The sequence below is a fragment of the Sciurus carolinensis genome, chromosome 6, assembly GCF_902686445.1.
Source record: "Sciurus carolinensis chromosome 6, mSciCar1.2, whole genome shotgun sequence".
In the NCBI taxonomy this organism is placed as follows: Eukaryota; Metazoa; Chordata; class Mammalia; order Rodentia; family Sciuridae; genus Sciurus; species Sciurus carolinensis.
Genome location: NC_062218.1, coordinates 11,920,955 through 11,936,282, shown reverse-complemented (window position 1 = coordinate 11,936,282; position 15,328 = coordinate 11,920,955). Strand labels below are relative to the sequence as shown.

At 43.1% G+C, this 15,328-nt stretch overlaps 1 protein-coding gene across 1 annotated transcript in view; it reads left to right on the top strand.

Annotated features, from left to right (window-relative positions):
• Positions 1-15,328, top strand: part of Dnah5 (dynein axonemal heavy chain 5) — a 236,976-nt gene that overhangs the window by 12,553 nt on the left and 209,095 nt on the right. Inside the window, 2 exon segments of the mRNA XM_047556057.1 lie at positions 11,513-11,645; positions 13,852-13,933. Of these exon segments, the coding sequence (XP_047412013.1) occupies positions 13,900-13,933 (34 nt within the window). The 5' untranslated portion in view covers positions 11,513-11,645; positions 13,852-13,899.

The following is a 15,328-nucleotide window of genomic DNA, read 5'->3' as shown; positions in this document are numbered from 1 at the left end:
ATACATGTACAGAGGGTAGTGATGTCTGTCTCATTCCACCATGTTTTATACCTGCCCTCCCTCTCATTTCCTTCTACATAATCTAAAGTTCCTCCACTTCCCATTCTTTTGATTGTACATGATGTGGAGTTATACTGGTTGTGTGTTCATATATGAACATAGGAAAATAATGTCTGATTCATTCTACTGTCTTTCTTGTTCCCATCCTTCTCCCTTCCCTTCATTTCCCCTTGTCTAATCCAAATTACTTCTATTCTTCCCTAACCCCACCCTTATTGCGTGTTATCCTCCACATATCAGAGAGAACATTCTGCCTTTGGTTTTTTGGAATTGGCTTATTTCACTTAGCATGATATTCTCCAGTTCCATCTACTTACTGACAAATGTCATCATTTTATTCTTCTTATGGTTGAGTAATATTCCATGGTGTATATATACCACATTTTCTTTAACCATTCATCTGTTGAAGGGCACTTAGGTTGGTTCCGTAGTTTAGCTATTGTGAACTATTGTGAGCTGCTATAAACATTGATGTGACTGCATCACTATAGTATGCTGATTTTAAGTCCTTTGCGTACAAACCAAGGAATGGAATAACTAAATCCAAAGGTGGTTCCATTTCAAGTTTTCTGAGGAATCTCCATACTGTTTTCCAGAGTGGTTGCACCATTTTGCAGTCCCACCAGCAATGTATGAACGTACATTTTTCCCCACATACTTGCCAACATTTATTGTTACCTCTATTTTGTTCCTTTTTTTTAGAAAAAAAAGGAGAAAGAAGGTTTATTGCTTTGCTAGCAAAGGAGAAACACAGAGACTCCTGTGCCAGAGGCTGATTCTACTTGTATTCTTGATAATTGCCATTCTGACTGGAGTGAGGTGGAATCTCAGTGTAGTTTTAATTTGCATTTCTCTAATTGCTAGAGAGTTGGCCATTTTTTTCATATATTTGTTGATCAATGGTATTTCTTCTTCTGTGAAGTGTCTGTTCAGTTTCTTTGCCCACTAATTGATTGGGTTATTTGTTTTTTTGGTGTTAAGTATTTGAGTTCTTTCTATATCCTGGAGATTAATACTTTATCTGAGGTGGCAAAGATTTTCTCCCATTCTGCTCTGCTGCTTTCTATTATGCAAATCATAGAGGGGGATTTGGAACCTCTTTGAAGATGCTACCAGTTAATGTCAGAAGGAAAAGGAAGCTTCTGTCGGGTTTCATTCTCAGCAGTGACTCATGCTTCCTTCTGGGCTCAATCACTCATCTTTTGTTTTCTCCAACAGCCTAGATGATTCCATCTCTCCTGTTGTTTTTCCTCAAAAGAGTAGGACTGTTGCCTCTGCTTGTTTTCAGCCCTCCCCTACCTGCTGGCTCCCTAACCCTGGATGGTGATGTGTCCTTCCCAGCAGTGCTTTAGTATCCTTTAAGACCCAGCGCACTGCCGCCTCCTCTGAGAAGCCTCCCCTGACTTCAGGAGGTGAGAGCTTTCTCCCCTGTACTCTCTCAGCTCTTTGCGTCTATGTTTGATGGAGTCCTTATCATACCACCATAAGGACATTGTCAACTCACCCCATTGTGAGTTCCAGTAGGGCAGGGATGGCGTCTGTCCACAAATAATTGATATTTAACTTTAATTGGCAAATAATTATATACATTTTTGAGATACAAAACCATATTTTGATACATGTATACATTTCAGAACGAGTACATCAGGTTAATCAGCCTATCCCTTCACGTACTTATCATTTGTATGTGGCAATTTCCATTTTAAAGCAGACTTCTCTTAACACAGAATTTGGTACAGAATCCACATTCATATATGCTTGTGGAATCATTGAATGAGTTAAACTTTTCACATGTCTGCAGATTTTTCCTGTGTTCACTGTCAAGTTTAGAACATTATAATCAATCATAAAGTCTTGGGTCTAATTAGTGAAATTGATTCTTTTTTTGGCACAAGCTCCCTTTTGAGAGCATTTTGGGAGTTTCATTTATGTTTTTAGGATACTTGTTCTTTCACTCCGCTGACATGATAGTAACAAAATTATCTTAATGTACTATATTATGTAAATGCATTTTTTCTACTTGATACACCGATAATGACAGTTTATTGAATAATAACTTCATGACTTGAAATAACCAATGAGAAAGATTCTAAAGCTATTTATCATGAAAAACTATGTCAGTATTTATTTAAATTTGACCTGAAATTATTGTGTAATGATGCTATATTATAATTAGGTTACCCTAATACAATAGCGGACTTGATCCAGAAACATCTATGCAGTAACAACCAAATATACCATCAACTCTGTGAGTTTAGTAAAATCAAGCCATATAATTTTTCTCTTGTATAATAAATCCAAATGCTTCTCAATAAAAAAGCTTGAAATTATCCTGTATATTTTCACTCACTGGTTCACAACACTATAGTTCAGATCTGATGCCTGCCCTTCCCCCTGCCAATTTTTTTTTCCTTTTCTTAAACTTTTCTCATAGATACAAGTCTCTTGGTATCAGGTGCACCATGGACATAATTCCTGACTTGTCGATTCTGGTTTTCTTTCCTTCCCTAAAATGAAATGGAAATTCATAACTCTATAGGTTGGTTTTATTGGCTTCAAGAAAAAAGAACAACTTGAAAGATAGGCGATGGGCCTCTTGAGGGTTACGTTCACCCATCTGCCAAGCAGGTTTTAAAATAGAGAGGACGTTATCCCGCAGCCGCGGGAGTCTGGATGGTCAGTGCGGAGGTGTTTAGCTGGGGCGTGCCGTCTCTCGTGGAATTTCAGACTGCTCCATGGCCTCTGTGAACAGTGACTCTCTTGCGGGTAGAGGCCATGGGGGAGAGGCAGCACTCCCCTGCGGAGACACACCTCTTTCCCCTGCTGAGACACTGCAGGAGGGCAGCCCTTGTCTCCAGTGCGGTGTGTGGTGACAGTGGAGACAAAAAGAACATTTCTCTTTGATAGCTTTTGAAAACGGAAAGACTGTCAGTTTCGTTATTCTCTGGTAAAATAGCCAAACTGGTTTCAGCATCCTCTTCATCAGGCCAGACCTGCCTGGGATGGGGAGCACATTTCACCCAGAGCAGGTCAAAACAAGGAACTTGGAGCTGTGGAAGGTGGTTGACTTCAGGATTTAGTTAGCGGGGAGGTGACGGGGGGACAGGCCCAGCTTGGTAATGGGCAGGTGAATGCTCTTGAGTCTGAATGAGTTAATGACCAAGGATGCCCACGTCCCACTCATGCCAGAACTACTTCGACAGAATGTGCCTCTACGCGCAAAACCCCTCTGTTCTACAGCTGGCTATTGGATGCCTCCTTGGGACCAAACACTATGCTCCACAGTTGGGCAGGGGAGAGACCTTTCTGGCTCTATGATGTTTAGAGCTGAACTTGTTCCATCTTTCAGTGTTTGCACAACTCTAGCAAGGGAATAAAGGAAGCAGTCTGAATTTAGAGGGACCCTGAAATTTATGCCCTTGACCTTCTTAATTAAGTTCTTTCTTCAAGTGAAAACCTGGTGGTGCTAATTAATCATGATCATCTCATGAAATGACTTCATTTGGAGCGTGAACTCAGGCGGGGTTACACATTAGAGTCCATGGGTGCTTCTGAGAAATATCTGTGCCTGGGCCCCCTCCTGACAGGTGGGTCAGGATACCTTGGTGGTGGGAGTCTCGGGCATTAGGAGGCTAATGCTTCCAGGTGATTCTCATGAGCAACCAGCTTTGGGCATAATGGTTTGTTGTATGAATAAGGGAAATTTACTCCTGTGCCATGTATAATGTGAGTGGTGACATCATATATATCTTAAGCATATGGGTAAAAGTCACGAATTATCTGGCCCCTGCTGACAGGGGGAGCTCTTGAAATTCCCTAAGAGAAGTTTTGTTGTGGGTCCAGAAATTTGATGTGTAGAAAACAGACTCCGGGTCTGGGATGTCGGGAGGGGATGTGGGGGGAGAGGAGGTTGTGGTGAGGGGGTTATCCTGACTGTAGGTTTGGGGTCCGTTTGGGTTATAGATAGTAAAGAGAAAATGTTTTATTTGCTTGGAAAGAACGACAGATAAAGGAATTAGTAAATGCGGTTTAGAGGCCCTGAAAACTCCACCAAAAATAGACAAGATTCCACAGCTTGGTCTTGGATGCCAAGTCGATGGTTCCTTCTGTCTCCCTGCAACAGAGGGAGGGGCTCTCTGTACACAAAGCAGGGCTTCCCCAGGCACCACTGCCAGTGGGATTAGCCAGCCTGGAGCCGCTTCCCTTCCGGAAACCACTTCCCTGAAGTGCCCTTAATTCTGGAAGGAGGAGTGGCACTTCCTCGGCAACTGCCACCCTCACCTGGAGAAATGAAAGGAAAGTGGGGGAAGAAAAGTGAGCGGTGAAAAGCAGTCGGGAGGAGGAGGTGCTAAATTGGGGTTCTCCCAGCCAATTACGAGCAGGATGGGCTGGGCCGCCAGACAGCTCACAGAGCCTGGGAGAGGAAAAGGATGGAAGCCAGAGGAAGCCTTTTCTCTGTCAGAAGACAGGACCAAGAGCAGGGACCGACCCATTTAAATGGGTCAGGGTTAGGGGTAGGGCACCAGATTCATGGAGTCGATGTTTGGGTCACAACAGCAGAGAAGCTGGGAGCACGTGGGCCTAACGCTGGTTTGCAGTCACAGACTCACATTGATCTGGGATAACTTGTTCCAGTCCTTTCTTGAGAGTGACATAAAATGAATCATGTGGTTCCGTTTCCCAATGGTTCTATCTTGTGGGGGCAGAAAGGTGTGGTGCCACTTCCTTTCCTCACTCCTTGTAAGGGTCAGGGCCCAGAGCCCCACAGCCAAAGAAAGGTTAGCAGGAGAGAAGCTTAGCGGATGTATTTCGTTTATGTTTTAGACACCACAGGACCCTTCAGAAGAACCCACAGACCCAGGAAAACTGTTTTCCTGCTCAGGGTCCAATGAAGAATGGACAGTGGTGTAGGGGTGCAGTCGGACACAAAGGGTGTGAGCCAAAGTCGGCAGGCTGCGTGGGGACCCTCTGTTCAGCACTCCTTTCTCCTGGGTAAAGGGCAGGACCCTCTGGAATGAGGGCCTTCAAGGGAGAAGGAGGAAGCGGGAGAGGTGTTTTGGGTTTTATGACCCACCTCAGAAAGAGGAGTTCTGTTTTCTATGGCTCACTTCCAGAGAAAGGAAAGAGACAGGAAGGCAGAGAAGGTCAGAGAGATGTTTCCTGTGAGGTCTTCCCGAGTTCCTTCATTAACATGACTCCAATGCCAGAGTCATGCATACTGTGCTGTATTCCCAGGCCCAACGATGTCACCAGAGGCTCTTCTGTGTGGCAGGCACTGTTCAAAATCAACATAGAAACACCCTTTCACTGTAGGGCTGGTGCTCCTGGAAATGAAGAGACTCTGTTCTTTGTTTTATTGCTTAGGAGATAAGAAGGATTAGGATCTCTCTCTATCTACCTATCTATCTATTTTGCTAAACCATTGTGGGCCATTTGGGTAGCCTTAAAAAAATGCCATGTGTAATTTATCAATAAGCAACCATCTGATTGGACGTGTCCTTTGACGAATTTTCCTTTTCTAATTATGGATTCACCCCAATTCATCCAATCTGGGAAAGTGGAATAAGGCGAGGTGAACGGGTCTAAGCTGATCCAATCCAGTGTAACATTGCTGGTGTAACTCCGAGTATGGGTTCTCATGATCTCTAGACTACGCCCACAGGTCCTTGCACTAACCCATGTAAAATACAGGAGGCCTCCTCCAAGAGCACATGAAATGACCCTGGAGTGCAATTAAAATTTTAAAAATTTCTGCAAAATCAAATTTGAATGCATTCAAACTTCCTAGTTGCCCTGGGACACCCTGTGTCTTGGGCACTGATATCTTGTTGAGATGAGGGCTTGATTCCAGTCCTGCCATTCACAAAGGCTTTGTGCTCTTGGGAAAGTGGTTGCATGGAGATGATCATGTCTGATTCGTGGGACTTTTTGTGACAACAAAAGCAAAGCATAGTAAACAAATGATGAGTAGCAGAACTGTAGCTAGCGATGCTACCAGGCCAACAGCACAGAGTGTGCCCTTCAGAGGGCTGGGGCCTTGGGGGCCCCTGCTCAAGCACAGCTCAGCTCTTGGCTTGAATAGCTCCATCCTTCAACCACTTCTTCTGGCTGCCAGTGGGGTCAGTGCAGTGGGTCTAGGTCAGAGTCAGACCTGCCAAGAAGGTAAAATAAGGTAGAGGGAGTTGAAATATTAGTACAATTAAAAACATCATTATTCAAAAGTTTTATTTCACCAAATTTTGATGTCCAGGATCAAATCCTTGGGGTCATGCCATTTTGATACATATGTTGGCTGATTTAGTATTATCTCTAGTCTGCATGCAATTTATTCCTCTCTTTTTTTTTTTTTGGTATGAGGGATTGAACTCTGGGGCACTCGTCTGCTGAGCCACATCCCCAGCCCTATTTTGTATCTTATTTAGAGACAGGGTCTCACTGAGTTGCTTAGCGCCTCTCTTTTGATGAGGCTGTCTTTGAACTCACGATCCGCCTGCCTCAGCCTCCTGATCCTCTGGGATTACAGGCATGCGCTACTGTGCCTGGTGCAATTTAATCTTTATGAACATCTATCTGGTGAGGACTTTTATCTCCATTCCTGTAAGGTCTCCCATATAGTTGAGAATTGTCAACCTAAAGTGGAGCCTAAATGAGAGATTGAGCATATGTGTAGTTCCTATGCAGTTTGTGTATAAAAACACGCAAACTTGGACTTTGATTACATAGAGTTAAAGCCAAAGGTTAGGATTTTTAAAAAATTGAATGAGTAGATTGGTTTTGAGAAAAAGTCACAGAGCCTTTGAAAGCCGATAGCATTGGGCTCTTCTTTGGGATTCATTATTTTAAAATCTCAAAACTGTAATTTGTATTAACTTTGGACCAATGAGAAGTAGCCCATATGTTAGAGAAGCTGATGTTCCTTAGCTGTAACCCAGTCCAATCCTTTGATCTTGGAGTTCAGGAAACGTCAGCAAGAGCGGTTAAATGACAGTTGCAACCTAGCAGTTAGTAGCTGAGCTTGGACTAGAAACTGTCTCCACTTAACATTGGCTTCCTATTGTGGTGGGCTTGCCCTGTCTGGAAAGCCAGGCTCACTTCTTGTGAGCAACTACCTTAACCATTCTCCAGTCCAAGGCATTAGTGGCATAACTTGTCACAAATTGCAGATGTGTTTCAATACCTTTCTAGACTTCCCTGGATACTGGATGGATTGTGACTGTGCTCGTAACCCCTAAATTGATGGACTCATGGAGTGCAAAAGGATTTGAATAGGTCACTTAAAAAAGTCATTACACACATTACCTTCTGCTTTCTTAATCCCCTTCCACCTTCACTCTGCAAGTGTCCTAGACATTCCACAGACCAGCAGGACAAGCCAGCTTTAGACAGCTGGTCACTGGACTGCCTGTGGCTGCAATGTCCTAGCAGCAAGAAAGCCGCAGGGTTAAGTTCATAGATTCACAGTGCACTGATCTGATCACTAAATATTCGTTTGCTGTGATTGACATTTTGGGGTAGTAAAAAACAAAAAAAAGTCTTATCGTGCCAGGATACCTTAGTGATGGGCATGAAAGTTGAACCTGGTAAATGTTGTGGTCTTTCATCTCCATGGCTGCAGGGTTGACTCCCTATCACGAGTCTTTGGGAGGCAGAACAATCTGTTAAGTAAGAACACATTCAACCAACATGCTTTTAAAAGCAGCTTTTGAAAACATTTACTTTAAAAACATGCTGATTGTTTTCTTTGTATACATAAAACTGCTTTGGAAGTTTTTTCTTCTATAACATTTAGGTAAAAATAGAGCAATTACTGTTCTGTTTTAGGGACTGATCTTTTTCTCCATTCTGATCTTTTTTTCTTCCTCTGGGCTCTTATAAATCGGTCATGGTGTGACATGTGTCATGGAGAATCTTGTTTAAGTATCCATCTTCTTTGGAAGTCTTCATTTGCTTTACATCTTGGATTTTCTGGCTTTCTGCTTCTTTTATTTCCTTGTTTCCTGAGCATTTGCCATCTCTTTGTGTGGTTGATGCTTGACCCCTGTGTTCCTGTGCTGTTACAGACAGTTAGTACAAACTTAGAGAAATCACTTTGAGAAAATTTGATTTCTCCCTGCCAGAGAGGCAGACAACAGTTCAAAGCAATAGGGCATCTTCCTGGTTTTAGTGACATTTGAAAATACATTTACATTTTCTTCTATTTGACATTTATGAAATGGATACTTTGTGTCACAACCTTTGTAGAAAATGGCAAGAAAATTGGTAGATTATTTATTTTTTTAACCATAAGCCCCATCACTTCCTCAACTAAGTTGTCCCTCAGTCCTTCACGTTCAGAGAAATGAAGGTAAATTGCGTAGGCATAATGATGATCTTTCAATCACTCTGAAGTTCTTGACTTTTTCTTCTCGACTTTTTCAGAACACTTTTGTATCCTACATTTTTGTTTCCCTAACTCTACATTCCCCTCTAGGTTTGCCCCTTTCCTCTACAGTCTAGCTTTTGGAAAGAGTTGTCTGTAGTCAGCATCTGTTTCTTTTTTCCCAGTGATACTTTTCTCAAGTCTAGATCCACTTGCTTTCTGTCCAACCAATGAAAGTCGTCTCAGAAGTTCACTCTGTTACCTACTGCTGCACAGCAAACCATGCCAAAACTTAAGGACCAGAAGCAGTGACAGCCACCCCAAATCCCTCACAACTCTGTGGGGGACAGGGTCTGCTGCTGTCGGCATTGGCTGGGTTGCATAATCTGTAGGCTCAACGAAGTTGGAACAGCCATGGTGGCTTGTTCACATGGCCGAGAGTTGGTGTGTGTTGGTGAGGAGGGTCACTGGGGCTTTGGCTGGAGTGTCTTGGTTCTCATCCACATAGTCTCCCCAAGGTGACCTGGACTTTTTACAGCATAGTGTTTGGGTTCTGAGGGAAACTTCCAAGTGCAAAGGCAAAATCTGAAGATGTCTTAGGACAAACCAAGGAAGTGGCACCACATAGCTTTCTCCTGATTCTCTTGGTCAAAACTGGTCACAAGGCCAGCCAAATTCTAGGGGACAGGAGGTACAGTCTATCTCTTGATAGATTAGTGGCAGAATTGCACTACAAAATAGCTGTGGGATGCCTTAGCCATCCTGTGAGCACAGTCACTACAGATCTCCTAAGCAACCCACCCAAACCTCTATGGCATTAGTGCTATTGGCCGTGCTCCACCATATTGGGTATGCTCCATGGCTGATGGATACTGCTGTCTCCTGGACCTTTCTGTCTCTGCACACTCACACTCAGCCTCATCTGTTTGTCCTTCTTTATCTCCTTGTGTTCCTTAAGGTTCTTCACCTTTTTGCTTTTCCATCTCTGTTTTTTTTTTTTTAGATAATATTGTATCTGCACTCATAGTTTTAGCTTTGATTTATTCACTCATTGGACAGTCAGTTAGTGAATAATTAGTCAGCCTCTGCCACCTGCTAGATCAAAGGGCTGCTGACAGTTTTGCAGGAGCTGTTGTGTACAACCCCAAAAGCTGAGACTCATTTTATATTCTTTATACCAACATGAGTTGGTAACTAGGTGTGTCTATGTCTGTGTCACATGGATGTTTCTCAGTGGGGGAAGATTTTGGTTCCACAGGAGTCACTTGGCAATGTCTGGAGATAATCTTTTGTTCTCACACCTTGGTGGTAGAAACCACTGAAATCTATAAGGTAGAGACCCAGTACACTGTTGGACAACCAATAGTGCACAGCAAGAATGATCTGGTCCGCAACTTCAATTGTGCTTGACTGTGATTCTGCATTTGTATCTGTATCTGTCTCAGGGTGAATTTCCCCCTGAACTTCAGATCCACGTTTCCAATGGTCTGTCTGCCTTGCCTGCCTGTGCATCAATATACTTCTGAATCCAACACATTCAAAACTTAACTAATGGTCACATGGCTGCAAACTGCTTCTCCAGACGTGTTCCCAGAAATTGGGAATGCTGTGATAACCCACCCGACTCCTCTGGGTGTGCCTTCCTCCAGTCCACTTTCCACAGCGCCGTCAGAATGATGGACTTTCCAGTGCCGCACAGGGAGCTAAATGTCCATCCCTCCTGATTTCAAAACTCATCAGTGATTCTCTGTGGACTTCCAATAATGTTTTGGCTTTCTAATGTGGTCCACAAAATACTTTATGATCTGATTGCCTTCTCATTTCCCCTATGCTCTCCTATCCTTTTTAGTTGAGTCAGCGAGGTTGCCTCACGGTTTCCAGAATGTGCTGTGCTTTCTTGTGTCTCTTGCCTCTCTGCATGTGCAGAAATGCTCTGTCCTAGGAGGCTGTCAGTCTTCCTCCAACTCCGGGCCTGACCCGCTCCTCCTGAAGGCTTTCCTGTTACTCCCACCTCCAACCTCCTCAACCCTGGAGTGCGAGACCATCTTTTCTACTCCTTCTATGAAAACCCTAAGTTCCCCCTACATTCGATGACCCCAAATTTGATGCCCCGTAATAACCATCATGCCACCTGTGGTTATTCACATTTCTGCTCATATCCTGCCAGTCAGACAGTGAGTTCTTTTGAGTTTACTGGGTAGCATTTACCTTTACAGTGCTGGCACACATTTGGGGCTTAATAAATGTTTGTCGATGAAAAAAATGGGATCCAGGGGGGCCTCCCTTCTTCTCCCCAGCAGGAGCCACTGGCTGGCATAGAAAGTATATCCTTATTTTCAGAAATGGATTAGAAACCAAATGTCCACCAATGACATTCATATTGAATATTTTGCAGCAATTACGCAGATTGAAATAGTCTGTATTAAATAAGAAAGAGGTCTGAAGAATGCTTAAGGGAAAAATAAGTGAGAAAAATTTATGGTACAAGATAAAAATAGGTGCATGCATATGTTGGCATATATTTGTATGAGCAAAGAATATGGAAAGAAGGACTTGAATCTGCCAGCATTGGTTACATCAGACATGCTTTCTTACTGTAACTAACAATCAATGATCAAAAAGTAGGCAGTGGTACACAGAAATTAATTTCAAGACCAAATACAAACCTGTGGACAGACAATAAGAATAGAAGATAATGCAGAAGCTTAATACTTTAATGGCTGAGGAAAATTGTTTACAAAAATGGGGATCTCTTTTTGTGTATTTATTAAATGCTTGTATGTGCATGGAAAATAAGTCTGTAAAGATTTAGAACAAATGTTAACAGCAATAATTTCTGGATGGCAGATGATTTTCTATTTCTTCTTTTACTTATCTATATTATGCAATTTCAAAACAATGAGCACACCTTATTTTCTGAAGAGAAGTAATGTTATTCTAAAAACAGAAGCTAGTACATAAAAAACTGGTACCATTAAGACGTCTATTATCTGAATCCCTAAGACTTGAAAAAACAGCAATGTATGAAATATCACAAATGAATCCATTTGAGAACAGCAGCTGCAATATAATATTTTTATTCCTTTCTTTCAGCAAAGACTGAAAGAAGAGAAGGAAGCCAAGCGGGCTCGTTGGATGGGCGGCATGACCACTTATTTGCAATCGTAGCTTCCTGCTTGGACCTGAACAAAACTGAAGTGGAAGATGCCATTCTTGAGGGAATCAGGTGCAGTGTGTTGGAGTTCATACTGACTTGGGTGTGGAGGACACACAGGGTCTGTGGGCACTGTCCTGTGGCAGGACCCTGTGGTGTGCCTTGCAGGACAGTGCCTATTTTAAGTGGACAGTGCTCCACTCTGACTCTCTCCTGGTAGTGGCAGCATGAGCGTGGGGCTCTTCAGCTCTCCATTGGGTAGGGGCACTCACAGTAATCTTTTGAGTTCTACCATCTGACAGCAATGCTTGTATCTCTCTATATCCAGGGAAATTGGGCTCTGGTGCCATTTTGGAACCTGAGGTTGGGGAACTAAATTTCCCCTCCTGCTGGGAGTTTATTTCCTTATTTATTGATTTATTTTTGTATTTATCTTGGCACAACTGAATTGTGCCATGGTTTCCTGATTTTGACTTTGCTTTCGCACCTGAATTACTTGTTTTCCTGTTTTAGATTCCTAACTTTGGCTTCCACTTTCTGCTACCAATTTCCTTCAAACCTGGGGCACGATTTGTTTGGTGAACTTGACCTTGATGAGAAGTCAGAAGTTAGGGGAAGATAGAGTCTCCTGGGACGTAGGGAAGGCATGCAGGGTTCCTGTGATGGTTCCTGAATAACATGACGAAACTAATTAGACACAAAAGAGGCAGGAAGACAGAAAGTCAGATGGGAGGGAAGGTGACAGGAAGGGAAGAGGCTAAGTGCAAGCAGTATTGATCCTGGCTGTGTTGCAAGCGTGCCTTCACTATGCTCCTGGCTTGGAATCAGTCCCAGCGAGTCCATCCTACTCATCCCTGCAGCGGTCCTCAGTCAAGGAGATGTTACGTAGCAATGGCAACACAGGGCAACCCACTTCTCCTTACTGCTACCATTTTATCCATAGCATGATGAAACTGAAGGGAGCTTATTTCCATACGTATAATTCAGGCTATATTTTATCCTTTAAAATATAATTTTGTGGTAAAGTACACATGCAACTCAACCATCCTACTGCCTTAAGTGTACAGCATGAAGCACAATCACACTGTTGTGCAACAATCTTCAGCACTTTGCATCTTACAAAGCAGGAAACTCGATGCCCCGTGAGCAATCACTTCCCATTCTTCCTTCTCTCTGGTCCTGGCAACCTCCATCTTACCCCTGTCTACACACGTAACTACTCCAGGCGTCTCACGTGGGTGGAGTCACACAGTGCTCGTCCTTTTGTGAGTGGCTTATTTCACTTAGCGTGACGTTTCACAGTTCAGCCATGTCTTGGCTGGGTCGCCATTTCCCTACTTGGTAGGCTGAGCAATCCTCCTTGTAAACACAGGCCACGTTGTGTTTCTCCTTTCACCTGTAGCCTTCACCTTTGTGGAAGCCATCGTGAACAAAGTGGCTATGAACATGGAGTAGAGATGCCTCTTTGAGGTCCTGCTTTTGATTCTCCTGACACACATCCAGAGTTGGAGTTGGGGGTCATGTGCTAATTCCATATTTGACTCTGGGAGGAAACCGTGCTCTGTTTCCCACAGTGGTGCATCGTTTCTCCTTCCCACCAGCAGTGCAGGAGAGTTCTGAATCGTCTACCTCCTCGCCACCACTTGGTGTATTTTGATAGTAGCTATCCAGTAGATGTGCAGATTTTGTCCCTGTTCCTCTTGTATCATGCTAATGGGGCTGCAGGACTTTTTTACAAGAAGTGCTTCTGTTGGAGGCAGGCCAGTTGTCAGACTACCGGACACACAGGCAACCTCACGGATGGGACCAAAGTCAGGCTGCTGCTGCAACAATGGCCCATAGTCATTGGTCCTCCCTGGCAGTCCCAAGTCCACGTGGATTCACTCTCGTCTGTTAACTGGCCTTTGAAAGTTTGTTCTCTCTTTCTTATAACTGAATGAAAATGGAATACTCATCCATATCCATATCCGCCTTTAACAGCTCAACACCTTAGGAGATGAACGCAAAGGGAGGGACGGTCCTGGTCAGATGTGCATGCACAGTAAATATTTCTGTGACTAATTAAGTTGCTTGGAGTGACTCTTTACTATGATGAGGGGCTTATTGTTTTGTGGTTTTTATGTTGGAAGGAGTACCCCCTTCTACCTGGGCTGTCCTGGATACAGTTCTATTTGAATGAGAAAGGTGATACAAATTTTACTCTTTAATGCTATTAACTCCAATTTAAATACAGCTTCTTATAGAACGAAGTGGTCACCTTGCCTTTTTTTTTCCCCAGATTGAAAGAGTTGATCAACTTTTTGCTGTGGGAGGTCTCCGTCACCTCATGTTTTACTATCAGGATGTGGAAGTAGCAGAAAACAGGTATTAAAATTTGCTGTGACATAACCCAGAAATGTCATTGGATGTATCCGTAGGAGGCAGGAAGACAAAAGCCTCTGGGAGAACTAGCCCTGCTCCCTGGGGTGGGGGTGGTGTGGGATCCACAGCATGCCTTGGGGTGAGTCTCTGCGGAAGGCTGTTTGCACTCCAGGGCAGGGGATGGAGAAAGCCGGTGTTTAGCCCGGGTGCTTGGGGTGCTTTCTCTTCCTTCTCTACTGCTGGCAATAGGGGAATAATAAAGTCGATTTTGTTTTGAGACTTCTGTTCTTATATGTCAGTTCATTCTATGTAATTATGTTCTAGAACGTCTAATTGGCATCTGTTCTCTTCTTAACATAGAAATTATTGCCAATAAGTATAACATGAACTTTTTAGCTAAATATCACATCACGTTTATTTTCTGCTGATTCTGATTTAAATGTGCAATACTGAATGACAAATTTAAGTATTTTCACTTTTTAAGAAAATAAGCAAATTCTTGTGTGGATGCAAGTGGTAGTGCCCCATTATACTTTTAATACAATTTTAAGGCCAAAGTAAGGACATAAATAAGTAAATTATGATTATGTTAAAATATTATATGCATCATTTTATACCACTTTCAAAAAAAGGGAAAATAATTATTATTCTTGACATATAGTGTGAATATGCTTCCTTGTTTAACAACTAATGCAATTATGCATGCAAATTCTAAGTGGTTGGCATTCCTCCAGTTATCAATTTGATATTTTGTGCTCAGAAGGTTAGTTACATTTTGAGTGAAAAATCAAAAGATAGAAGTTTTGATTTCTACTTCAGATTGCAAAGTGTGAGTTCAAATGGATTAAGTTCACCCATGAACCGTGCACAGGGTGAAGCTGGTCCTCTGGTAAATTATACATGAAATGAGAAGGGTTCATAGCATGTGACCATAAATGCAAGCTATTTTGCTTTCCAATTTCCCTTAAAGCTTTCCAGTGGTTTCTTCTGACTTTGGGTTAAGTTTCCGGCAACCTCATGACTTTGCCAGACATTTTTAGATCGGAATATCGCCTACTGGACATTTCAAATTGCAAACTCTAAGTTGAAAAGGAGAAGCATCCAGCTGATTAGAACTAGTTGATCAGAACTTACATCATCTCCCTTCCTTGCCCTTGCACATCCCCTGCCCTGCCAGCCCCATCAGGACCTCTGAAGGTGATGTTCACAGTGGGAGAGAATCGTGTGGTCCTCCTCTGCTTCCTGGGTTCCTTCTTCTACCCCTTGCCACGTTGGGTCAGCCACTGTGTGGATTGTGTCAGGCTGAGGCAGGGCAGAGATGAGAGGGAGGGTTTTGCTGGACTCGCACTGTCTAAGTGGCTGACCTGCACTCTCTAGGCTCTTGTGGCCCCATG